The sequence below is a fragment of the Herpailurus yagouaroundi genome, unplaced genomic scaffold (assembly GCF_014898765.1).
Source record: "Herpailurus yagouaroundi ecotype Mexico unplaced genomic scaffold, PumYag 195, whole genome shotgun sequence".
NCBI lineage: Eukaryota > Metazoa > Chordata > Mammalia > Carnivora > Felidae > Herpailurus > Herpailurus yagouaroundi.
This window is the reverse complement of record NW_024412426.1, coordinates 12,511,590-12,537,274: the sequence shown is the minus strand read 5'-3', so window position 1 is coordinate 12,537,274 and position 25,685 is coordinate 12,511,590. Positions and strand designations below refer to the sequence as shown.

Genomic DNA, 25,685 nt, shown 5'->3' with positions numbered 1-25,685 from the left:
TGAAAGGGTTTGTAAGCAAAAGTATTTCCAAGTGAGTCCGTTTTCATGTAAAACTACATCCAACTCTGTATCAATCAGGGTAATAGGAATGAAGGGCATCACAAATAAACCAAAATTGTGGTTTAAAAATAGAATAAAAATTTAAAAATTAAACTAATTTAGTTTAAAATGACCTCTGACACTCATGCATGCATTTATCATTCTCTAATCATTCTCTGAAAATAATTACAACAATATTTGGATAATACTTGGGGAACACAAAACATCATATTAAAATGTCTTTTTAAGAAACCGCCAATAGTTTATAATTTTTGTCTGGTATCTTAAGGTAAATTATTTTTTTAGTCTGCTTCTTAACTCAGCTCCCTTTTTCAAATATTAGTGTTAATAAGAACAAAAAGCGGGGGAGGCCTGGGTGGCTCAGTCAGTTAAGCATCCGACTCTTGATTTCAACTCAGGTCATGATCTCACAGTTTGTGAGACTGAGCCCCGTGTCGGGTTCTGTGCTGACAGGACAAAGCCTGCTTGGGGTTCTCTCTCTCTCTCTCTCTCTCTCTCTCTCTCTCTCTCTCTCTCTCTTTTTTTCTGTTCCTCCCTGACTCACACTCTCTCTGTGTCAAAAATAAATAACTGAACTTTAGAAAAATAACAAAAGGGTCCTATGTATAATGATGGTAAATAAACCAGTAAATGGTAAAGGAGAAGAAATATTAACATATACAAAATGCAAACTGTACAACAGACTAAATCTTTCATTTTATAAATGATCACTTTTGATCTTTACAAAAGCCCCTTTGTGGGAGTATATTATCCTAATTTCACAGATATATCAGGTGGAAGAGCTGTGGTATACACTCAGTGAAGCTCCAGAAACCAACCTCTATAGCCACGCTATATGTTTCTCATGCTTATCTCACTGAATTTGATTATGCTGGTTTCAAGGAAAACACTGGAAAATGCTGAACTGATCTACATAGTAGGAGAGTAATGTGGAACTCATGAGACTATTCAGAGGAGAGAAGTAGAGGCATAATAAGAAGAAAAGAGGAATGGGGCCAAGGGGAGAGAAGGGGATAAGGTGCTTCAAGACATAACCCCAAATCTTCAGTTAAATCTACTAAACTCACAAGTCCTGTTATTAGTGGATTTCCTGTGATATTTTTGATGAGGCTGAGCTTTGTCCTGTATCAAAGTACAGAAGGTGATAATCAATATACAAATAATCAGGAGGCAAGGAGACCTAAGAAAGTAAGCTTTCAGCAAATTCCATAAACGTTGGGAGAAGGCTCTGAATTCTCACATATTATGGACATAGTGGGGTTGGAGGAGAATTAATGATGTGAAGGTCCTAGTGGAACAAAGAATATTCAGCTAGTTCTGTAATTGAGTCAAACAGAGAAAAATAGAGGCAGTCCAGCTGCATATTCCTTCCCTCTCTTTTCTCCTCCAAATTATTCTAGCAATTTTAATATCATTTTTCTTTATATGTAATAATATTAGCCACATTACTGACTTAATGTTTTTATATTTGGTCTGTTTATCATGTGGGTTATTTGAATTTGGCTCCAAAAAAACATCTCTCCACCATAGAATGTCTTGAGTACCATTTCTGCACAAAGCCACTCTAATCTCATGGCTTCTATAGTTAAGAAGAAGGAAACCTAGCAGCAGCATGATAGCTCCAACGATAACAGGCAAATTTCTAGACACTAGGCACTAAACAGGGTTTGTATGGGCTAGGAACTCTTGAGAATTATATTTCACACAGTGTATTTATTCATACAATTTTTTAAAGTTCACAACGATCTATTATGAACTTTATTCTGAATTACACTGAATTACTCTCTGAATTCAATGTCATGAACTCAAAATGACTCTGAATTCATTACAACTCTGAATTACAATGTCATGTTGGTCAAGTTGTGGAAGGGTCTGAGTCAAGAACACACAGGCTGCTGCAGTGTGAGCAGAGCTGAGGCAAAGATAAAGTTATACTAGATACCTACCGACATCCTAAAATTGTAAATAGGTAACCTTGATCCTCAAAGGAGTAACAGAAAAGAAGGAACAGAGTAGACCAAGTCTAGGTTTCTGAATTGAAGTGACTCTGTGAGGAGTGAAGGAGGACAGGCTAAAATACCATGGAGAGCTCCAGGAAAAATTAGTTATCCTCTGATATCTGTGGATGGATCTACTTCTTAGTTTAAACATAAAGGCCTATTAAATACCTCTCTATATTGAAAGTCCCATAGGGTGATAATGGTCTCTTATTTACCGTAGGCATTTTGTAAGTGTAGGTTTAAAAAATGATACTAAAGCCCTCCAAATGCCTAACTAATGTTGGTGCTTTCCCTTAGACTCCTTAAGAACCAGCAAATGCCAGATTCATCAAGAATTCGTGAATTTTTCCAGAAGCATTATGCTAAGTTTCTTCACACATTATTTGATGTAATCCTATTGCATCCAAAGATGACTTTATAACACTATAAAGAAACTGATATTCAAAGAAATGATTGCTTGCCTAGGTTTAGATAGCAAGTTAAATGGCAACTGTTCCAAGTTCAGTGCTTTTTCTATAGTACCCAAGTCGATGCATAGCATTTTAGGATAACATCATCTCTGGGATGATTTGCACACTGTGGCAATAGAAGATAATGATGCCATCTAATTATTCATTTGCCATTCTACATTTCTAAATACACTTCCATTAGGAGAGGTCAGGTTGGTTAGTGAAGAGTTGGTAAACTGCTTTCTGAATAAAAAGCCTTAATTCTGGGCACTTGCCAATTTCTGTGGTGTAAATACTACCACCATGGCTGATTTCAAGCTCCCAACATGACGTTACTGAACACAGAGGTGGGAAGAGAAAGTGCATAATTTCCTCTCCATGAGCCATTATGAGCCAGATCCAGTATACCACTAGGCCATGGTAACAGGGACTAAAGTGTGTCTGTCACTCACAGAGATATCTGTGTCATTCCAGGAGTGACACAAATTCCTTTTTTAAAAAAGTTCAATGCACATTCTCCAGTCTTTTCTCCCACTGAAATAACTGAAGAGGCCGAATGTTCTAAATTATGGTGGAGCTTCCATCAGCTTGGGTTCGTGAGTAACTGTGTAAAGTAGAACATCTTGTCAACACCCAAAGAACATGTAACATTAGTAAGGAATTACCTTTCTTACATTACGCCAGTAAGAATTTTTCCTCCTACTAAATGTGAAGCCTGCCCTTTTATACGTTGAATTAAAATGTGATTGATAGAACTGGCTTTAATTCTCTTCCTAAAGAGTTTCAATGCTTTATGAAAATATATAAGCCCAGGGTACCTGGGTGGCTCAGTCAGTTATGCGTCCAACTCTTGATTTTAGCTCAGGTCATGATCTCACAGTTGTGAGATTGAGCCCCTGAGTCAGGCTCTGTGCTGAGTATGGTGCCTGCTTAACATTCTCCCTCTCTCTCTCTCTCTCTCTCTCTCCTCCTCCTCCTCCTCCCCGTTTGTATGCTCTCTCTCTAAAAAAAAAAAAAAAAAAAACAAAAAAAAAAAAAAAAAACAAAGCCCAAAGTAAGAAAAAATCATGTGTATCCGCATTAATAGAAATAGTATACATACAATCTTCAATTTACACATATTCAAGAGTACAACTAATTCTACCATTAATGTGTCAGTAAGTAGGCATTATTTCCCCCATTTTTCTCAGACTTGGGAAATTAGGTAATTTCTTCAAGGTCAAAGAGCTATTAAGTAGTGGATCTTGGATGAAAATGGGTGCAAACTCTTCTCAAAGTATTTGTTCTTAAGTGACATACTGTTCTTTAGAAATTAAAGAAATATGGCAGTTTCAAATATTTATTGAAAACCTACTACGGGCTGGGCATTGTGCCAGGCACAAAGATATAATAATGCCAGCTAGATTTAAATACTCTCATTCTATTAGGCATTGTATGTTTAGAGAAATGTGATATAAGAAATGTATCCAAAGCATAGAATAAATTATATATATATATATATAAATATATATATATATACACACACACACACAAACATACATATGCACACATATATAACACACTACACATAACATACACATAGATATACACATACATACACATAGACATATAAATGTACAGATTTTTTTTTTAAAGGAAACATTCTATTTGGTTGATAATCTGGTATCAGCAGACTAAAAAAACTGGGAAATTTTCCAGAAAATCTCTAGTATAAAGCATTCCATTGACCTAAAACATCTGAATTAATGCTGCACCTAATCCATTTAAATAACACACCTGGTGTCATCTTCAGGCTTTTTCAAAAGAGTCACCAGGTGAGAATAATTGGAAGCCAGTGTAATAATCTTCTTGTGTGGTCCTTCGTTGACTTGAGATTTATTTAATTATGATTCCTAAACAAGCTTATGCCACTTGAGTATGGTTTCCAAAATATTCTTATCTTTAGAAAATCCATTAGTAGTCTCTGGCAACCAGCATAGCTATCTAAAACCAAAACATTTCTACTAGTCTCAGAATCTCAATATAATCATGTGGTTGGGTACACTTCTTTCTCTACTTGGAAGATCATCTAAGGACAGTTTATCCAAATTTACTTAATGGAAATGTGCCCCAAGGGATGTGTTGGATTACATTGATCACACTGATAATCCTAGACTAATAGAAACAGTTTGTGCCACCTAAACCCAAAGGGTGCTGACAATTATTTAATGTCTTTGTAGGAAGCTTCACTTAAGGAACAAAATTTGGCCTGAGAGTTTTTGTGGTTATGTTCAAACATTCTATATATAGATATAGCTGCCTGAATGGAAAATCCGTATTGCACAGAAACGAGATTCAGGATTTGTAGTTTCTCTACAATGGAAATTTAGGGACATAAAACAACATTATCTTGTGTTTTTAGTAAACCTTTACATTCTTCTTACTCATCTATTTCTAACATGTTTTTACCTGCATCAGAGGCAACCTAAAGCATTTGAGTCATTTATGTGAACTATACAGATGAGTAAACTCATTGTCTATTTGGTAACAGTGTCCTAATAAGTTACAGAAAAGTAATTACCAAGGTTTTAGAGGAAAACCACAGAAGAAAAGAAATTGCCACTCTCACAGTGTTTTAAATCATGGACAAATTAAAGAGTTCCATGCCAGCACATAACTAAATCAACTCTTCAACTTGCTTCCTTGGATATTATCAAAATAAATGCATTCATTTTTATTCATGAATATTCATGTAGTTCTTTCCCAGACATCTGTGGCATATACCATCAACAAAATCTGGTCTAGAGTAAAATAAGAAGAGAAAACCTGTACAGAAATAAATATAAAATCTGTAGAGAAATCATCAAAAAGGGAGGTGCAGAAAAACTGAAGTAGAAGGCCAGAGGGAAAAGAGAGCCTTTGAATGGAAAAAAGTCAGAAAAGGCTTGATAAAAGTGTTGTCATTTGCCATGAAAATCAGAAGTCAGATGGAAAGGAAGGGCATTCTAGGAGAAGGAACAACTTAAGAGAAAACACAGGTCAAGAGAATGTGGTAGGAGATAGGATGAGAGAGAGTACAAAGTTATATTTGACTAGAGTGTAAAGGAAAGTGACAGACAAGAGTTAGAAGGACTGGTTGAGGCTCAGTTGGGTGGCCCTGGAATACCATGCTAAAGTCAAATAATAGTTTTCCATACTTGGGATAAAAACTGCTATGTGAAATATTCAACAAGCCCTTATGAATTCTACTGATAGAACAGACATTTTCCAGATAGCTGAGTGCATGAGAGATAGCACCAGAGATAATACTATCTAATCTCAGACATTTCTCTTCTTGAGAAAGTGCACATGTAAAACATTATCACTCATTAGCCATCAAAAAGGGAGATCCAAAGTCAGCAGTGATATTTATGTCTCTAGGTTCAGCTCAATTTCCTTTGCATCAACCTGATACATTATTTTGGTATTTCATATAGGAGCAAAATAAGTTTATTATCTTCAAATTGCATTGTAATGTATATCCTTTGTTTAGCTACCACTAATTGTACTCTATAAATGGTGTGACATCAGAACCAGAGGTTTTTTTGTGAGAACTCTTATCTATTTACTGTGTCTTTTCATTGTTTCCTTAATTATAAGAGTCTGAACTTACTTGTCTAAACAGAGTCCCCTTCACCCCATCCCCTTATCGTCTCCCTCCTCACTCACAAAGTAATCCTCAGTGCTTTTCTGTTCTAATTATCAATTAAAATGTGCTTAGTGCCCATTAAGTATCAGGGAACATGGCCAAGGGCAAAACTCCATAAATGTTTATTGGATGGATGACTGAGTGGGTAAATGTGTTAGGCACAAGATAAAGCAACAGCCATGCAATATTTCTCTTTTTCTGGGCAAGAGTTTTACTAGAGGAAATACTACGGGTAGCAATCCAAATCACCTGCAAAAGAGGTTCATATACTTTGCAATAAGTTGCCAATATTACAAAAGAAATGTCATCACTTGTACATATTTCACAATCAGTAACTTGATGCTTATTCAGAAAGCAAGAAGAAATTGCCTCACTGAACTTGCTAGTCAAGACATTGTTGGTTTAGGTCACACTTAAAGTATTTGAGGGGAAAAAAAAAGACTAAACCTCCTATACTTACTGTGGTCACAGAAGGTCAGACTCAACACTAGTCATACACTGGGGGAGTTGGTTAAAATAACTAACTATACCACCCAATTTGGCTACACTTGTTTAAAATATAGCAGTAAAACATTGCATCGTTACAACTGAATGCCCTCAGTAAATATTGAGCACCTAGTAAGCGCATGGAAGGAGGTGAATAAAACAGGCAGATGGGGCCATTACATTTCACACTGCCTTTTCACCCAAACCCTTATCCCATATTATCCACCTCCCCCCCACCCCCCCAAAAAAACCATATGACTGTTTCTACTTTCCCCATAAGGCTGAGAGTTCTGAGAATATTCTAGGGCTTGGATGAAGTTACAATGGAAGCTTTCATTTTTTTAAGCTGGGAAAGTTAATATAGGTATTCTTTTAAAAAGGAAAAAGCAAACAAAAACAAAAACTGACATGCAAGAAATGGCACCTCAGATGCCTGGGGTATGAACACTTCCATGCACATTCACAGCAGCTCCAACATTTCAATCATGAGCCCATGAATCTTTTTTTTTTTTTTTTTTTTAATGTAGGGAAACTGAGATAGCAAGAGTAAATGATGCAAGGGGTATCTTCAATTTGAGTTATCCCAGAAGGATTCTAGAGCAAGCTGTTTATTTGGGAGGTACAAAGTATGCTCATAGGAAGAGGGAAGTGATACAGGAAAAGGAATGTAGCCCCAGAAGGGTGTGCTTTCAGTCCTGCTCCCATGTGGACAACTGGAGTTTATTCCTGCCAGAGACTGAAAGCTGCTCCTGAGGGGTTTAATTCTCTGGCAGAACAGCCTTCTTCTGTTCTGGAAAAAAAAAAACCTCTTAGGCACAGAAATGCAGATACTGGAGTTGGAATTAGGCCAGAGCACATTGAAAAGCCTGAGAAACACGGGCAAGTCCCTAGAATATCCACGACAATGAGTCACACACATAATCTACTGCAGAACTGGATTTCAATTTATGGTATTCTGAATTCGGAGTGTATGTTCTGTCCTCCATATTACCATAATACAATGCTTAGAGTGAATATATACTACTTCGTGTAATTCTAGGATCCAAACACCATATTGGGTTCAAGTAAACAATGAATGTAGATCTATCCAAATAACAAGAGCCAATAGAACCTGAGTGCTTACTTTGTAACAGGAACTATGCTAAGTATTTCATTTGTATCATATTAATTTTATTCTCAGCACAATTCTATGAAGTAAAAGAGTATTATTTTTTTATTCCGACATTAGGAGGAGGAGAGCAAGGCACAGAGAACTCTACAGTCCCAAGGAAATAAAGCTTTTAAGTAGCAGCATTGAGATTCCTACCCAGGCATCCCCGTACTAGAGCCTATGCCCCTAACCATTATTCTCGACTAGCTCCATCTCTGATTGTTTTGGAAAAAGGAGGTGCATAAAAAAGTCAATCTACAGGTTTGATTATTGGAAAACTATCTGAGAATTTAGTTGTATTCTGTGGTGATATCAATGCCGTTCATGGTCATCAAAACTTAACACTACCAAATTCACGTGATCAAGACACCTTTACAAATGCATTATGTATACTGCTTTTTAGTAAAAGCATTCTCCGTGATTGCGAGAGAAGATATAAATATTGTATATACTTTATAAAACATGCCAACATCAAAACAAAATAAACAGACTTTGTAAAATAACCATACCTTCACTGTCCACATTCCAGCCTCTGGCTCTTTAACATTCACCACCTTGGCAGAGTTATGGATATTTAATAGCTCATTCAGGCCAAATCCTTTTTTTATCAGCTTCCCTGAAAGACAGACATAAAGGTAACAAGCATAAGCTTTCTTTCAGCTATGTGTACTAGCTGTATACATTTCCAGTACAAATTACCTGATGGACATGTGTGCCTATAGCTCAAAACATTATTTATTTCTAAAATATGTTTAATTTTATGGTTTCTGGACATTGAAACTGAAGTATCATATTCCCATTTGCTATGAGGATTTGGTCTTAAAACAAAAATAACAACTGGCAGACTGCAATCATATTTCCAAAGCCAGCCTAGGTAGCAATTATTATGGCTACTGAGAAGTTACGTGCAGTCACTAGAGACATTTCGATTTAACAGATGGCAAGAACAGTAAACCAGAATAAATGTCTTTTTGGAGATCACTCAAGGTATTACTAACATGAGAGCCTTGGGCATATTTGTGCACGAAGCCCAAAACATTAACCTGTATTCCATGAAGCACAGGAGAAAGCTTTTATTGTCACATTTAAAGGAGGCAGTGAAATAAAGTAGCATGGTACTATCTCCTATGACCTGAGATTTACCTAAAGTATCTAATAGTTGGGACATAAAGAAGAAAAGCAAATTAGGAATTAAGCCATAGTTTAGTTATTCACTCGTGGCTCTCTATAGACTCCTTCTGCAGTTATATAAACAAATCAATTATAAGAATCTATGTTTGCATCAGAAGTTTTACAATTATTGTAAACAACTTTTAAAATATCAATGTCAATGGCTTTTTAAAGTAGTGGAAACATAATACAGTGAATAACATATTTTTAATTATCCAGGTAGTGAAAACCACAAATCTTTCCTGGGGAGCATGGAAGGTTAGAATGGAATGCTACCTCAACAGACAAATTCATGTATTCAGCTAAACCCATAGGAGTCTTAAAAAATAGGTCTTATTTGTTTGGTAAATCTCCACTTTGATTGGTAGCACGAATGTGGTCTTTGGGGACAATTTCCTATGCTGTTTTCTTTTAGGCATTAGTTATTTCTTAAGACTTAAATTGAATAAGTAAGCTAGTTACTCTCTTTCCATTTACAAATACTCACAAATAGGTTTAAAAAAAGCAGCACACTAAAGCCACAATGGAACTGATAATATGTTACAAACATCAATAGGTAGGTAAATAAATAAATAATCAAACAAATAAATAAATAAATTCTAAATGCAAATAATAGGGAAAATGAGGTTTCTATCTTTACTAGATTCCTTTTCAATGTAAGTCTTATTAGAATATTCAACTAGCCAAGGAAGCAGGTCAATTCCTAGGGTTATGACATACAACTGAGGAAGCAAAGTAAATTAAAACATTATTCTATTAAAGAATGTGGTTTTTAACTCTCTTCTGTAAAAGTCAACCCTATCAAGAAGACAATATGGTAAAAAACAAATAGGCAGTTAGTTTTAAAAGGAGGTTTTTCATGTGATTCATTAAAAATAACACAAAATACTAAATTTTATAGAATATGTTACATGAAATATTTCCTCATACATAAATTAGGAAAATATAATTTCAGGCTCAATTTAAATATTTTTTTTCTTTTGAGTAGTTTAGCTACAATTAAGTTACCAAATCTGATCTATATAAATTATTAGGAGTTTCAGTTTTTTGAATCTCATGTTAATTCAACAATACTTATGACTAAAAAGTTTTATTTTTAAAAAATCCTTCCTAGTCACTTTTGAATTCACTGAATTTATTCGTAAAGTTAGCATTAACTTGACATAAATAAGTGTGCAAAAAACTTTTACCTTTCATGGTTTTCGTATTTTATTATATGATGTATGATATATCTCACCTAAAGGATTGCGAATTTCAATCCCTGGAGAAGGGCCACTCAGAGACACAGTAACCTCTTTTAGGCTGGGATCAAAAGGAATTTTCCAAGTGTTTACAGCTTGTTCCAAATGATCTGTTGATAACAGGTGAACTTTAGAGGACTGCACTGCTTCCTCTACCCATTTTAACACCTATAAAAGAAGAAGCGTGAGTGATGTCAGAAACATTTACAGTATTATACATCCATGACTTCAGATACAGTATTTTTCTTTGGTTAATCACATGAATTGGCACTTCCTGTACTAGTATGGGGTTTAGTTCCACCACGGTGAAGAGAAACCTTTTCCTACATCCAGTTATTGTAGTAGCTTCAGAATAAAGTAACTAGTGTAATCCATGCTCAGATTTCAAGTTTTCTATTTGGAATAATATATTAAAAATGAGATTATGATGTCTGAAAGCCAGTAAAGTGAAATAGGCAGAGATATTACGGACAGCTTTATATTTTTCAAGAGAAATAAAAAAGAACCTATAAACAACATGGTATTGCCAATATTGTGAGATCCCATTTCCCTCCATTCTCTCTTTCTGGATTTCTTTTAAGATACAATTTTTAAAAGATAACTAGCAAATGAATCCAATTTCAATATGTTGGGTCTATGAATTGTTGGAATATAGTATATGGTAATTATATATAGAATATTGTAATATATATTGCAGTATATCAAATGTTGCAAAATAATTGCAATGCCAGCAAAATATTCATTTTTTATGATAAAACAAGAAAGTACCAAAAATAATGGAAGAAACTAACCACTGTATTTTTTGAAAAATAGAAAAATATTTCAGGTTAGAATGAATGAAAGTAGTGTATTTTGCAAACACTGTCTTGGGGGAAATATTAAGAAATTAGGTTATAAAAAGGTGTTAATGCTTCACTGTAAACAAGAAAGACTTCCAGTTCTCAGAAGTGTTCTGCAACAGCAAATACAAGTTCTCATTAAACAAATAGTGCATTTCTGGGTAGGAACTGCTTATTTGAACTTACTACAATTGATTCTAAATCATGATAATCTTTAATCTACCTCTGATCTTCCTCTGGTTTACATATCTTTCAAGATTATATCCTATCATGAATAATTTCCCTTGTAATTACACGTAAAATACTAAACAGAGCTGAATATGAAGCTACAGCCTAAATGTTTGAAATAAAACTTTCTTTTTATTTTATTTTATTTTATTATGGAATTTATTGTCAAATTGGTTTCCATACAACACCCAGTGCTCATCCCAAAATAAAACCTTCTTTTTCATTACAATAGTGGCAGTCACAAATCAATCTGACAACAAGTACTGTGTAATAACTTCATTCTCTATAAAAACCACCCCTTGATTTTTGTCCACAAGGATGAGGAAAGTAGCTAACACATCACATAAGTAACAATGGTTAGGCAATTATGTTCATCTATAAAACACATGTTTACGGTTCAAGCTACTCTTCCAGGTACTAAGTATTTTAGTCAATATTCAGCAACCACTCTTCCTCTCTGAACTAGTGTTTACTAAATTTTTCACACGCTTTATACATTATTTAGTTTTAATGAATCTTCCTGTCTTTTCTCCAGTGTCAAGAACAGCCCACATCTCTTTCATCTTTGTACACCGGAAACCACATGGCATGCTGTACACACGATAGAGGTGGGATATGCACTAACGTCCATGAAGTTGGTCATAATGAGGATAATAATGACTTCTTCTGAAATAAAAAACGTTATGGCGATTTATGAAACAGAGAGCCCTTGCTGAAGTAATGTATGTAAAGTGCCCATCATAATAGTTGCCACATAATAGACAAAGGTTTCCTTGCCGCTATATCTCAATTCCCTTCTTTCCCCTCAATGAATATTTCACCAGTGGTTTCATGAGCAAAGTGAAAAAATTCATTCATGAAAGTCAGACAGTATTTCTGTAAATGAGAAAAGAGGGGGTGACGTCATTCCAGGAAGAAGAGAGGACCTGAGAAAATACACGAAGACAGAAGTACTCCAGATATGTTGGGAACATGAATGAAACCATGTTGCTACGGTGAAGTGTTCAGAAGAAGGGGACATAGAAGATGAGGGCGGAAGCATCAGGGGCAAACTATGTATGATCACCCAGTCAGGCTGTGACATTTGGATTTTATCCTAAATATCTCACTGGAAAACTACGTGAAAGGCTTTAAGCAGAGGACTAATACAGTACAAACGTTATTTTACAAAAAAAACAAAACAAAACAAAACAAAACAAAACAAAACAAAACAAAAACCCCACAAACCTTATAGTGGTGTCATAGACAAATTGAACAGAAAGACCAAATCCATTATAGTTAATTACCCCTAAAAGGAAATTACATATTTCCTCAAGTTTTACCCTTAGAAGGCACCTGGATTTTATATACAAAATGAAGTATATATCAAAACAATTGTCTAAAGAAGCAGATGCCATATTTGAAAAATGGGTTCTCTCAGTGATCATGCTTGAATAGAAATGTATGTATCATCTGCTCAATAAATCTGTCCATATAGCTATAGAAATCAGACTGGTTGTAACTACTATTGGACTAAGTAAAACACATTTTAATAATCTGAGTGTTGACATTTTTATTTCTTATACATAGAATATGGCTGTCTAACTGAAGAAAATGGAAATACTGGCTTACTGTCTGAGAAAGCAAATGAGAAATGTGACTGATAACAAATAACTTTAAGGATAATGTCCAGTGAGGAGATGCAAGAAGGCAAAGGACAAGAGAACTAGATAAATGAGAACATTTGTTTTAGTGGTAAGACACATCATGTGGCTGTAAGTGATTAGTCGAAAAGAAGAAAAAGAATTAGTAAACAAAAAGTGCATCCCACCTCAAGTTTAACAATGAAATGCAACAGAAATGGAAGAGAAATTTTTTATACATCCCTCTTGAAATGAATATATATCTCTGGATGGCTCCTCAAATATATCTTTCCTTCAAACCCAATGCAGAGGTTATGATATATCACTGGGAATCTATTCATTGTCTATTACGTATGCAGAGAAATCACTAAGTCCTAGGCATTCTTATAAAAATGGAAGAGTTTCTACTTTAGTTGCATTTTCATAAGGCAAGTGTGTTCAAATGGTATGGAATATGAGAGCTTTTGAGTTTACTCAATACTTTTTGCAAATCACCAACATTTATGAAGCTTTCACAAAGGATTACTATGTATCATATTACTTGTGAAAGATACAGTTCAGACTTCTTAAAAGTCACTTTTTTATCCACTTATAAAAAAATCAAATCAAAACAGATGCAATCCATTTTGTTAGAAAATATAGATTTTTACCAGTGTATGCATTAATGAAGATCACTGCAGGCTACAGAATTACAATTAGTGAGATTTCTGGCCTCCTATGTTACTACATATAAGAAAGAAACCTTTAATTGTCTAACCATGAGAAATGTTATCATGAGATTGGAAATAATCTTCTGTGTAATGACAAATGGAACAGAATTACAATAATCTGAGAATCTTTGGATTGGTACATTTTTACTAATGTAAAAACTGTTTCAAACCACTAGGTAACCATTAATTATACATTAAAATTTTAATTAAAAATGTTTCTCTAATAATTCGTATCAGTTTATATCTCCAAGGGGTTTTGAGAGCATCTAATACAGCTCCTTTATTTTACAGGTAGGAAACTGATATTTCAAAGAGTTCTTGTACCTCTTAAATACCTAACTAGACTTATTCTAGCTCAATAATTGTTTTATATAAGACTCCTGTGTTCTTGAAGATACTTTCTTAGTTTATATATTTTATATCATATGTAATGATCAATATTTAAAAGGTCATATACATATCAGATAAAGGGTTAGAATCCAAAATCTATAAATAACTTATCAAACTCAACACCCCAAAAACAAATAATCCAGTGAAGAAATGGGAAAAAGACATGAATAGACATTTCTCCAAAGAAGACATCCAGATGGCCCACCGACACATGAAAAAATGCTCAACATCACTCATCATCAGGGAAATACACATCAAAACCACAATGAGATACCACATCATACCTGTCAGAATGGCTTATATTAACAACTCAGGCAACAACAGATGTTGGGAAGGATGTGGAAAAAGTGGATCTCTTTTGCATTGCTGGTGGGAATGCAAGCTGGTGCAACCACTCTGGAAAACAGTGTGGAGGTTCCTCAAAAAAGTAAAAAATAGCACTACCCTACAACCCAGGAATTGCGCTACTAGGTATTTATCCAAGGGTACAGGGATGCTGTTTCGAAGGGACACATGCACCCCAATGTTTATAGCAGCACTATCAACAACAGCCAAAGTATGGAAAGAGCCCAAATGTCCAGCGACGGATGAGTGGATAAAGAAGATGTGGTGTGTATGTATATATATATATATATATATATATATATATACACACACACACATACACAATGGAGTATTACTCGGCGCTCAGAAAGAATCCATGCCATTTGCAACTACATGGATGGAACTAGAGGGTATTATGCTAAGCGAAATTAGTCAAAGAGAGACAAATATCATATGACTTCACTCATATGAGGAATTTAAGACACAAAACAGATGAACATAAGGGAAGAGAAGCAAAAATAATATAAAAACATGGAGGGGGACAAAACATAAGAGACTCTTAAATATAGAGAAGCAGAGGGTTGCTGGAGGGGTTGTGGGAGGGGGATGGGCTAAATGGGTAAGGGACATTAAGGAATCTACTCCTGAAATCATTGTTGCACTATATGCTACCTAACTTGGATGTAAATTTAAAACCATAACAAAATAAAATTAAGGTCATATGTCTATTTTACATGGGAATGAGATGCAGGTATTATTTCAAAGCACAAAACCAGGATACATTGTTATATATTATGAAATATAATAGTGCTAAGCAGAAATGGAAGCAAAATCATTTTTTTTAATACCCTTCAAGAACAAAACATGAAGAAGAGCTTTGTTTAGCTGCTTGGAAGGACATCTTTTTTTTTCTCCTGCACTGAGATATAATTGACATATAAGATTATATGAGTTTTATTCATTATTTGTATACATGGCAAAATAATCACAATAAGTCTGGTTAATATCCATCATCATACATAGTTACAATTTTTTTCTCTTATGATGAGAACTTTTAAGATTTACTCTCTTAGCAACTCTCAAACATACACTACAGTATTATTAACTATAGCTACCATGTGGTACATTACATCCCCAAGACTGACTTATTCTATAACTAAAAGACTGTACGTTTTGATCCTCTTCACCCATTTCTCTAATTCCTCTACCACTCTCCACATCTGACACCACCAGTCTGTTCTCCGTTATCTATGAACTCAGTTTTGGTTTGGGTTTTGTTTTTGTTTTAGGTTCCTCATACAAGTGAGATCATGCACTATTTGTCTTTTTCTGTCTGACTTATTCCACTTAGCATAATAAAATTGAGCCCCCAAGGTCCATCCATGTTGTCACAAATGGCAAGATTTCCTTCTTTTTATGGCTGAATAATATTCCTGTGTGCATATATACCACATCTTCTTTATTCATTCATCTGTCAGTAAAAACTCAGGTTGCTTCCATGTCTCGGCTACTGCATATAATACTGCAATGAACATGGGAGTGCATATATCTTTTCAAGTTATTGTTTTCATTTTCTTTGGATAAAAACTCAGAAATGAAATCGATGGATAATAGTTCTATTTTTCCTTTTTTGAGGAACCTCCATACTGTTTTTCCATTGTGGCTGCAACAATTTACATTCCCCCCCCCCCGCCCCCGCCAATAGTGCACAAGGATTCCTTTTTCTCCACATCTTCGCCAACAATTATTATTTGTCATTTTGGAAACAGCCATTGTAACAGGTGTGAGGTAGTATCTCATAGTTTTGGTTTGCATTTTCCTGATGATTAGTGATGTTGAGCATCTTTTTATGTACCTGATGATGATCTGTATGTCTTCTCTGGAAAATGTCTATTTAGATCCTGTGCCCATTTTTGATAAGTTGTTTGGTTTTGTGCAATTGAATTGCATGAATTATTTATATATTTTGGATATTAGCCCCTTATCAGATACATGCTTTGCAACTATCCACTCCCATTCCATAGACTGCCTTTCATTTTGCTTATGGTTTCCTTTGCTGTGCAGAAGCTTTTTAGTTTGATGTAGTCCCAGCAGTTTATTTTTTGCTTTTGTTGCCTTGGTTTTTGGTGGCAAATCCAAAAAATCATCACCAAGGTCAGTGTCAAGGAGCTTACTGCCAATGTTTTCTTCTAGGAGTCTTATGGTTTCAGGTTGCATATCTAAGTTTTTACTGCATTTTGAGTTAGTTTTTGTGTATGGTGTTCAGATAGTGGTCTAGTTTCATTCTTTTACATCTGACTGTTCAGTTTTCTTAACATCATTATTGAAAAGTTTGTCTTTTCTGTATTGTATATTCTTGGCTCCTTTGCTGTAAATTAATGGACTATACACATATATGGGTTTATTTCTGGGCTCTCTATTCTGTTCCATTGATCTAAGTGTCTGTTTTGTGCCAATACCATATGCTTTGATTATTATAGCTTTGTAATAATAGCTTGAAACCAGGAAGTGTGATGTCTTCAGCTTTGTTCTTCTTTTCTCTAGTTTACTTTGGCTATTTGGGGTCTTTTGTAGTTCTATACAAATCTTAGGACTGTTTATTCTATTTCTGTGAAAAAAATACCATTGGAACTCTGACAGTCATGTTTTGAATCTGCAGATTGCTTTGGGAAGTATGGACATTTTAACAATATTAATTATTCCAATCTACAAGCAGGGAGTAGCTTTCCATTTCTTTGTAATTTCATCAAAGTCTTGTAGTTTTTAGTGTACAGGTCTTTCACGTCTACAGTTAAATTTATTCCTAGGTATTTTATTCTTTTTGATGCAATTTGAAGGACATTTTTAATGCAATTAATTACATCCAAAGAACATCCCCAGAACATCTTTTGTCCATTCATTGGAAGAACAGAAATATGGTATTATACACAATTTTAATTAAATTGTGCATATAGTTGTATTTTTGTTGTTGTTTATCATTTGTCTTCCCTACTAAACTCTGGGTCCCATGACAGAGAGCACAGAGACATATTCACTACTATGTCTCTTGAAGCTAATATAATGCATAGGATCTAGTAAATTCCCAATAAATATTTGCAAGAAAAAGGAAAAAGGGGAAAGAGGGAGGTAGAGAGTAAAGGAGAAACTGTATGCCAGATCCTTAGCCTTAGAGTTAAGAGTATGTGAAAAGGTAGCATTTGGGCTCTGTATTCATTTGTGACAAGCCCTCTCTCAGCACCGAATTTTCAATATGGAGCTGAAGAGTGTACAAACTTGCATATGTGGTCTTTAAATTTTTTTTAGTCTTTATTTATTTTTGAGAGACAGAGAGAGAGAGAGAGAGAGAGAGAGAGAGAGAGAGAGAGCAAGAGCAGGGGAGGGACAGACAGAGAGGGAGACACAGAATCTGAAGTGGTCTCCAGGCTCTGAGCTGTCAACACAGATCATGGTGCAGGGCTCGAACTCACGGACTGAAAGATCATGACCTGAGCCGAAGTCGGACGCTTAACTGACTGAGCCACTCAGGTGCCCCAAAACTTGCATTTGTGGTCTCAAATGTGAGCACCAGGCTCTGTTTAGTTTTTATTTCTTTATTTGGTTAGTTAGCTTAGGGTTTCAAAACGCAATGGAGAAATCTCTAAAATTAAGTCAGTAAATTTTTTTTTTTTATGCCAAAATGTATGCCTCACAGTAGCCCTGGGTGCAGATTTTCAAGTTCAGTAATGGAAGAATGTCAGAAAATGAACTCAATAAAGCAAGAGCAATGGAAAAGGCAGAGTTAGGTTTAAATGCACCCATCTAATAATCAGAACCTGTTCTGAAAAAGATTTGTGTAATATTAATACTAATAATGGTACGTACTTTTATAGTGCTGTTACATGCTAGGTACCTTTAGAAGCTTTAAAACACTCTACAACAATTCTTTCATACAGTACGATTATCTCCATCTTATGGATGAAGAAACAAAAACAAAAACAAAACTGAGGCCTAGATTGCAAAGTTTGTAAGTCACACAACTAGAAAGAAGCAGGGCTGGCCTTTTGATCCCAGTAACCTTGCACATTTTCTCAAGTATCATAAAGAAAAATGGCAGTTTTCAAGAATAAATCAGAAATAAAGCTAGCGAAAAACAAAAACCAGTGCAGGGGTTTTTAATGAGAAGTGGCATGCAAAACAATGATCTGATTAGCTACATATTTTTATCACTATTGGGCAAAAAATTATCAAGAATTAAATTGTATAAAAATATTAAAGCCTTTAAATCTAGATTGTATTTGATGTGAGAAAGACTTGCTACATGTCCAAGACCATCTTTTTGTGGTAAATCTTACATAATAGCAGAGGCAGCCTTCACTCTGACCCTCTGGATAACCAGGAGAGCCTTTCCCCCCAGGCTCAAATTCATTTCTACTCTGCAATCCACCATACAGCCCATAATACAGAATATTCCTGGAAGTCACCAAGTAGTAACTGGGCATCTACCGAATATAAAGGATAACATAGGATATTATAAAGAATACCAAAGAAATACAAACATATTTCCTGCCTTATAATATGACAATCTAGATGGAGAAATGGGGTAGACATTAAAAACAAATTAACTAGCTCTTACTTTCAAGTAATAAATAAGCAAGATAAGAATACAAATGCTCAGGGGCATCTGGGGGGCTCAGTCAGTTAAGCCTCTCTGACTTCAGCTCAGGTCATGATCTCATGGTTTGTGGGTTCCAGCCCCATGTCGGGCTCTGTGCTGACAGCTCAGAGCCTGCTTTAGATTCTGTGTCTCCCTCTCTCTCTGCCCCTCCCCAACCCACTCCTCTTTGTGTCTCAACAATAAAAATAAACATTAAAAGGAAGAATACAAATGTTCAGTGTATAGTCCTAAACTGTGATGCACTTTTCTACTCAAAAAATTTTAATGATTCCCAGTCATATCCAGGATAAAGCCCAAGCCAAGAGAATACTAAAGTGCTGGCAATGTCGGCCATCCACCCTGGATGCAGGCAATAAAAAGGTACACTGTCTATGGGAAAATAAAAAATAATAATAATAAAACTTACTAAAAGTTGGTCTTTTCTTTAATATCTCCATGTGATAGTAATGCTAAACAATGTCAGAGATTCCTCCTTGGAAAAAAAAATCTTTGTTGTTCTGAAATCTAAACAATTGCTCTTATTATTGTGGAATATTAATAAAACATGTAAGCTTCAAATTAGCACATTTTCATTACTTTCCCTTTAAGAAATGTTGTATTCTACACAGACACTAATTCAGAGAGCTCCCACGTACATCAGATATGTAGTCATGCAAACTACACTGCTCACTTTCATTTCAAGAGTAAGTAGATAGTACTGTGATCCTATGTATTCCTGTGTTTGGACAGATGGGAGTTAAGCCTTGATAGCTCAGGAGTTCCATGTTAGGACATGTGGTAAAAAGATCGCTGCAGCTTCTGTGTTGAAATTAGGCTCTAGGGGGGTGCCAGGGCAGAAGCAAGGAGATCAGATATGAAGCTGTTGCAATAATCTGGGTGGGAGATGACCCAGGGTGACCCAGAAAAGGCCTGTGGCAGTGGGGCAAAGAGAAGTGACCAGTTCTGGAAGTTTGCTGAAGTCAGGCTTGACAAGGTTTCCCAAAGACTGGATGTGGGTGGGGGGGGGGGGGGGGGACGGGCAGAAAATGTAACCCCAGACCTCTGTTGCCATTAACTGAGATTGAGAAGACTGTGGGAGGGGGGTTGATTTAAAGGGGTGGAGGCATGAGAATGAGAGGGAGGCTCTCAGCTTGGGCATTCTGAATTTAAGATATCTCTTTATTAGACATCCAAGTAGAAGTACAAAGGAGATGTTCAGATATATGGGACTGGACCAGTTCAGTTGAGAGATCCAGACAGGAGATATCATGGAATTTAAAGTCATGAAGTTTCCCTTGCAGCTCCTCCCCTCTAAGAACTTACACAAAGGAAGAAATATATCATCCTGTGACAAGAAGCTTAGATGCCCACACATAATGGCTTGAAATGGAGCCTTGGAACAAGTTTTCCCTTGTTCTCATTCCAGGAAACCTTCAGATGACAATCTGCCCACCCTGTATATGTGCCTGCAGGGAGCGAATGCACTAACCATGTCAATACAAGTGTTCTAGACTTATGGCAGTTAGATTTCTCACCACAGATGAGTGAGTTGGCATTCTGATTTTATACAACACTGCTATGAATTTGGTTAATGACAGTCTCTTCCTGAGGATGGGCCCACTCACAGAGTGCTGACAAACCCAACTTCACAGTTAGCAAATTTTAGCAAATCCACCACAGAAATGTCACACTTTGAGATCTCTTGAGAAGGTCTTCTGCTAATAGTATCCATTTATATTACGTTTTGTGTATCTAATACCTGCCTGATTTGGAAAACTGTACGCTGAGCTTTTCCAACAGTGAGTGTTCAAAAACAAGTGTGGTTTGTGATTCATTGTACAAGTCTGTGCAATGCTTGTGTTAAGGGTATGCAAAATAAGAAATAATCTGTGTTATAGATTATTTTTTTAAAGGCTTTCTGGTAGAACGAACATTTTACCCAAGTCATTCAGAGAACATGGGCTGGGGGAAGGGTTAGAAATGGGGACAGCACTAGGAAATTTGGGTTCAATGGGGAGACTACGGAGGACTGATGACAAAAGTACTCTCAACCTTCAATTCTGTGAACTCCTGTGAACTCCTGTGTGTAAAATATGTGTACCACACCTTTAACATGATGGGAATTCTCTAATGTGCAACAGCCGAAAAAATAAAAGCACACGTTCAACATTTCTGAAGGGTAAAATCATTCCTGCTGGCTACTTTAAAGTGTCCAAGTATATTTCATTAATGTATATTCATAAAATTCTTATGTGTCACAACTTCGATGTGTTACAAATGACTGAGGAAATTTGGTTTGGCAGAAAATACACTTTAAAATAATAAAAATATGAAAGATTGACTTTCATACATAAGATCCACAGACCTTACTCATCTTACAGCTAAAAGTTTGTATCCATTTACCAACCTCTCCCTATTTCCCCTACTCTTCTACTCTCTAGTTCTGGGTTTGACATATTCTTTAGATTCCACATATGAGTGATACCATGCTGATCACACTGTATTAAATTAATAAAATTTATTAAAAGAGTAGGACTTAAATGTTCTCACCAAATAATAATTCTTCAACATTTATTTATTTTGGGGACAGAGAGAGACAGAGCATGAACAGGGGAGGGGCAGAGAGAGAGGGAGACACAGAATCGGAAACAGGCTCCAGGCTCTGAGCCATCAGCCCAGAGCCCGACGCGGGGCTCGAACTCACGGACCGCGAGATCGTGACCTGGCTGAAGTCGGACGCTCAACCGACTGCGCCACCCAGGCGCCCCAATAATTTTTAAAACAATAAATATGTGAGGTGATGGATGTGATAATTAACTAGATGGGAGGAATCTTTTCACAATGTTTATGTATATCATATCACAACATATACTTTAAATATCTTACAGTTTTATTTCTCAATTATACCCCAATAAGGCTGAGAAAAAAAATAAAAGCTTGATTTTTTTCATTTATGTTTCCCACTTGAATCCTTTTATGTTTGCTTAGGTTTTTAGGAGTGTTGATGTGCTTCATTTTTTCCCCTCTACTAAATAACTGTCTATTTTAGAATGGAAAAAATCTCAGTGAAGTAAATTATCTCATTAAAACACTTCCTAGTTATTAAAGGAAATGAAATTGTAAAAACACACAAGAACATAAGTACGTGCCTTCATGTATAGACATGATACATGTATCTGTACATACATGCATAATTGCATGTATGCCTATACATAAACTAGTCGTGGTCTCACTCCTGGCTATACCAAAGCAGGAAAAAGTCCAAACTTACTGCAAGCTCTTTATGGGTAGCAAAAACACCCCTAGTTATAGAAATACTTAAGTACTATTAAAGTTAGTTTTTTAGTTTTTTTTAATGTTTATTTTTATTTTTGAGAGAGAGAGAGAGAGAGAGAGAGAGAGAGAGATGGAGTGTGAGTGGGGGAGGGGCAAAGATAGAAGGAGACACAGAATCTGAAGCAGGCCCCAGGCTCCCAGCTGTCAGCACAGAGCCCACCCTGGGGCTTGAACTCACAAACTGCAAGATCATGACCTGGGAGCCACCTAGGCACCCCTAAAGTTAGCCTTTTAGCTGAATAGATATGCAGAGTTATATAAGTATGTGGAAACATACACGAAAGGAGGATTCATAGTTCAGCCAGATTTTCAAAGCGAGATAAGAGAAAGTTGTTTTGTTTTGTTTTAATATAATTTATTGTCAAGTCAGCTAACATACAGTGTATCCATGCGCTCTTGTTTGGGGTACATTCCCATGATTCATCGCTTACATACAACACCCAGTGCTCATCCCAACAAGTGTCCTCCTCAATACCCATCACCCGTTTTCCCCTCTCCCCTGCCGCCCCCATTAACCCTCAGTTTGTTCTCTGTATTTAAGAGTCTCTTATGGTTTACCTCCCTCCCTCTCTGTTGGTAACTATTTTTTTCCCCTTCCCTTCCCTCATGGTCTTCTGTAAAGTTTCTCAAGTCCCACATATGAGTGAAAACATATGATATCTGTCTTTCTCTGGCTGACTTATTTCATTTAGCATAATATCCTCCAGTTCCATCTATGTTGCTGCAAATGGCAGGATTTTATTCTTTCTCATTGCCAAGTAGTATTCCATTGTATATATAAACCACATCTTCTTTATCTATTCATCAGTTGATGTGCATTTAGACTCTTTCCATTATTTGGCTATTGTTGAAAGTGCTGCTATAAACATTGGGGTACATGTGCCCCTATGAATCAGCACTAGGAAGAGTTTTAATGAGAGAATTGACTTCACTGAGATTTTTTCCATTTTTGCCATTCTAAAATAGACAGGTATTTAGTGGAGGGAAAAAAATGAAACACATCATCACTCCCAAATTTATCCTCTAGATAAATTCCTAATAGTGCTATTGCTAAGTCAAAGAGTAGTTCTATTTTTAATTTTTTTAGGAACCTCCATACTGTTTTCCAGAGTGGCTGCACCAGTTTGCATTCCCACCAACAGTTCAAGAGGGTTCCCCTTTCTCTACATCCTCACCAACATCTGTTGCTTCCTGAATTGTTAATTTTAGTTACTCTGACCAGTGTGAGGTGGTATCTCAATGTGGCATAAAAAAATATTTTTTAATATTTATTTTTGAGAGAGAGAGCGCAAACAAGGGAGGGGCACAGAGAGAAGGAGACAGAATCTGAAGTAGGCTCCAGGCTCTGAGCTGTCAGCACAGAGCCTGACATGGGGCTTGAACCCATGAACTGTGAGATCATGACCTGAGCTGAAGTTGGACACTTAACTGACCGAACCACCCAGGCACCCCACAATGTGGTTTTGATTTGTATTTCCCTGATGATGACTGATGTTGAGCATCTTTTCATGTGTCTGTTCACCATCTGGATGTCTTCTTTGGAAAAGCGTCTACTCATATCTTCGGCCCATTTCTTCACTGGATTATTTGTTTTTCATGTGTTGAGTTTGGTAATTTCTTTATAGATTTTGGATACTAACCCTTTATCTGATATGTCATTTGCAAATACTTTTCCCATTCTGTCAGTTGCCTTTTAGTTGTGGACTGTTTCCTCTGCAGTGCAGAAGCTTTTTATCTTGATGAGTTCATGTTTGCTTTTATTTCCCTTGCCTTTGGAGGCATGTGGAGCAAGAAATTGCTGCAGCTGAGGTCAAAGAGGTTTTTCCATTTTCTCCTCTGGAGTTTTGATGGTTTCCTGTCTCACATTTAGGTCCTTTATCCATTTTGAGTTTTGTGTGTGTGTGTGTATGGTGTAAGAAAGTGGTCTAGTTTCATTCTTTTGCATGGTGCTGTCCAGTTCTCCCAGCACCATTTGCTAAAGAGACTGTCTTTTTTCATTGGATATTCTTTCCTGCTTTGTCAGATTAGTTGGTCATACATTTGTGGGTCCAATTTTGGGTTCTCTATTCTATTCCAGTGGTCTATGTGTCTGTTTTTGTGCCAATACCATACTATCTTGATGATTACAGCTTTGTAGTAGAGGCTAAAGTCTGGGATTGTGATGCCTCCTGCTTTGGTTTTCTTTTTCAAGATTACTTTGGCTATTCGGGGTCTTTTATGGTTCCATACAAATTTTAGAATTGTTTTGTTCTAGCTTTGAGAAGAATGCTGGTACAATTTTGATTGGGATTGCATTGAATATATAGATTGCTTTGGATAGTACTGACATTTTGACAATATTTATTTTTCCAATCCATGAGCATGGAATGTATTTCCATTTCTTTGTCTTCTTCAATTTCCTTCATAAGTTTTCTACAGTTTTCAGCACACAGATCTTTTATATCTTTGGTTAAATTTATTCCTAGGTATTTTATGGTTCTTGGTGCAATTGTAAATGAGATCAGTGTCTTCATTTCTCTTTCTGTTGCTTCATTATTGGTGTATAGAAATGCAACCGATTTCTGTACAATGATTTTGTATCCTGAAACTTTGCTGAATTCATGTATCAGTTCTGGCAGCTTAGAGAAGGGTTTTTTAAAACAACTTTACAGAGGCACCTGGGTGGCCCAGTTGGTTAAGTGTCTGACTTCAGTTCAGGCCATGACCTCATGGTTTGTGAGTTTGAGTTCCGCATTGGACTCTGCACTGGCAGTGCGGTGCCACCTTGGGATTCTCTCTCTCCTTCTCTCTCTCTGCCCCTCTCCAACTGGTGCTCTCTCAAAATAAATAAATAAACTTAAAAAAAACTCCAGAGAGGTACGGTCTCTTCTGTAGAACAGTCTTTTGCATTACTAAACAAACAAATATTTTGAAGTATGTGAACATCTTACTTAAAAAAGATAAATTAGAGCATGAAATAATTCACACTGCAAAGAAATTCTGCATTTCATAAATGGGCTACAGGATCTTTTCAAGTGTTTTTTTTTTAATAGTCATTAAATAACTAACAGAAGAAGAGACTATGAGCTGAGATGCCTCCAAGTTCTAGAGAACACCTTAATTCATAACAACTAAGAATAGTATGTACTTATGTGCCCTGATCTACCCCCAATCCCATTTTACTGGAAGAAGCTAAAACACAAGATTGTCTGGTTTCTACTTGACATGTAAAAATCCTATTGGTTCCTTACAACAAACACCTAATGAAAATTAGCAAGATTTCTTCCAAAAGACCCTCAAAATACAGAATTCATTCCCAAGAAGAATTTACTAGGGTCTAAGATCTGGTTCAGGAACCTAATTTCAGCTGATATTGAATAAAATTAGGGTAGGGAACTTAT

General features: G+C 36.0%; 1 protein-coding gene across 4 annotated transcripts in view; it reads right to left on the bottom strand.

Annotated features, from left to right (window-relative positions):
* Nucleotides 1–25,685, bottom strand: part of HMCN1 (hemicentin 1) — a 492,563-nt gene that overhangs the window by 294,579 nt on the left and 172,299 nt on the right. For all 4 annotated transcript variants that reach the window (XM_040446605.1, XM_040446604.1, XM_040446606.1 and 1 more), the window contains 2 exons: nucleotides 10,220–10,391; nucleotides 8,322–8,428 (listed from right to left, as the gene is read on the bottom strand). In XM_040446605.1, coding sequence (XP_040302539.1) covers nucleotides 8,322–8,428; nucleotides 10,220–10,391 — 279 coding nt within the window. The remainder of the gene's footprint in view (nucleotides 1–8,321; nucleotides 8,429–10,219; nucleotides 10,392–25,685) is intronic.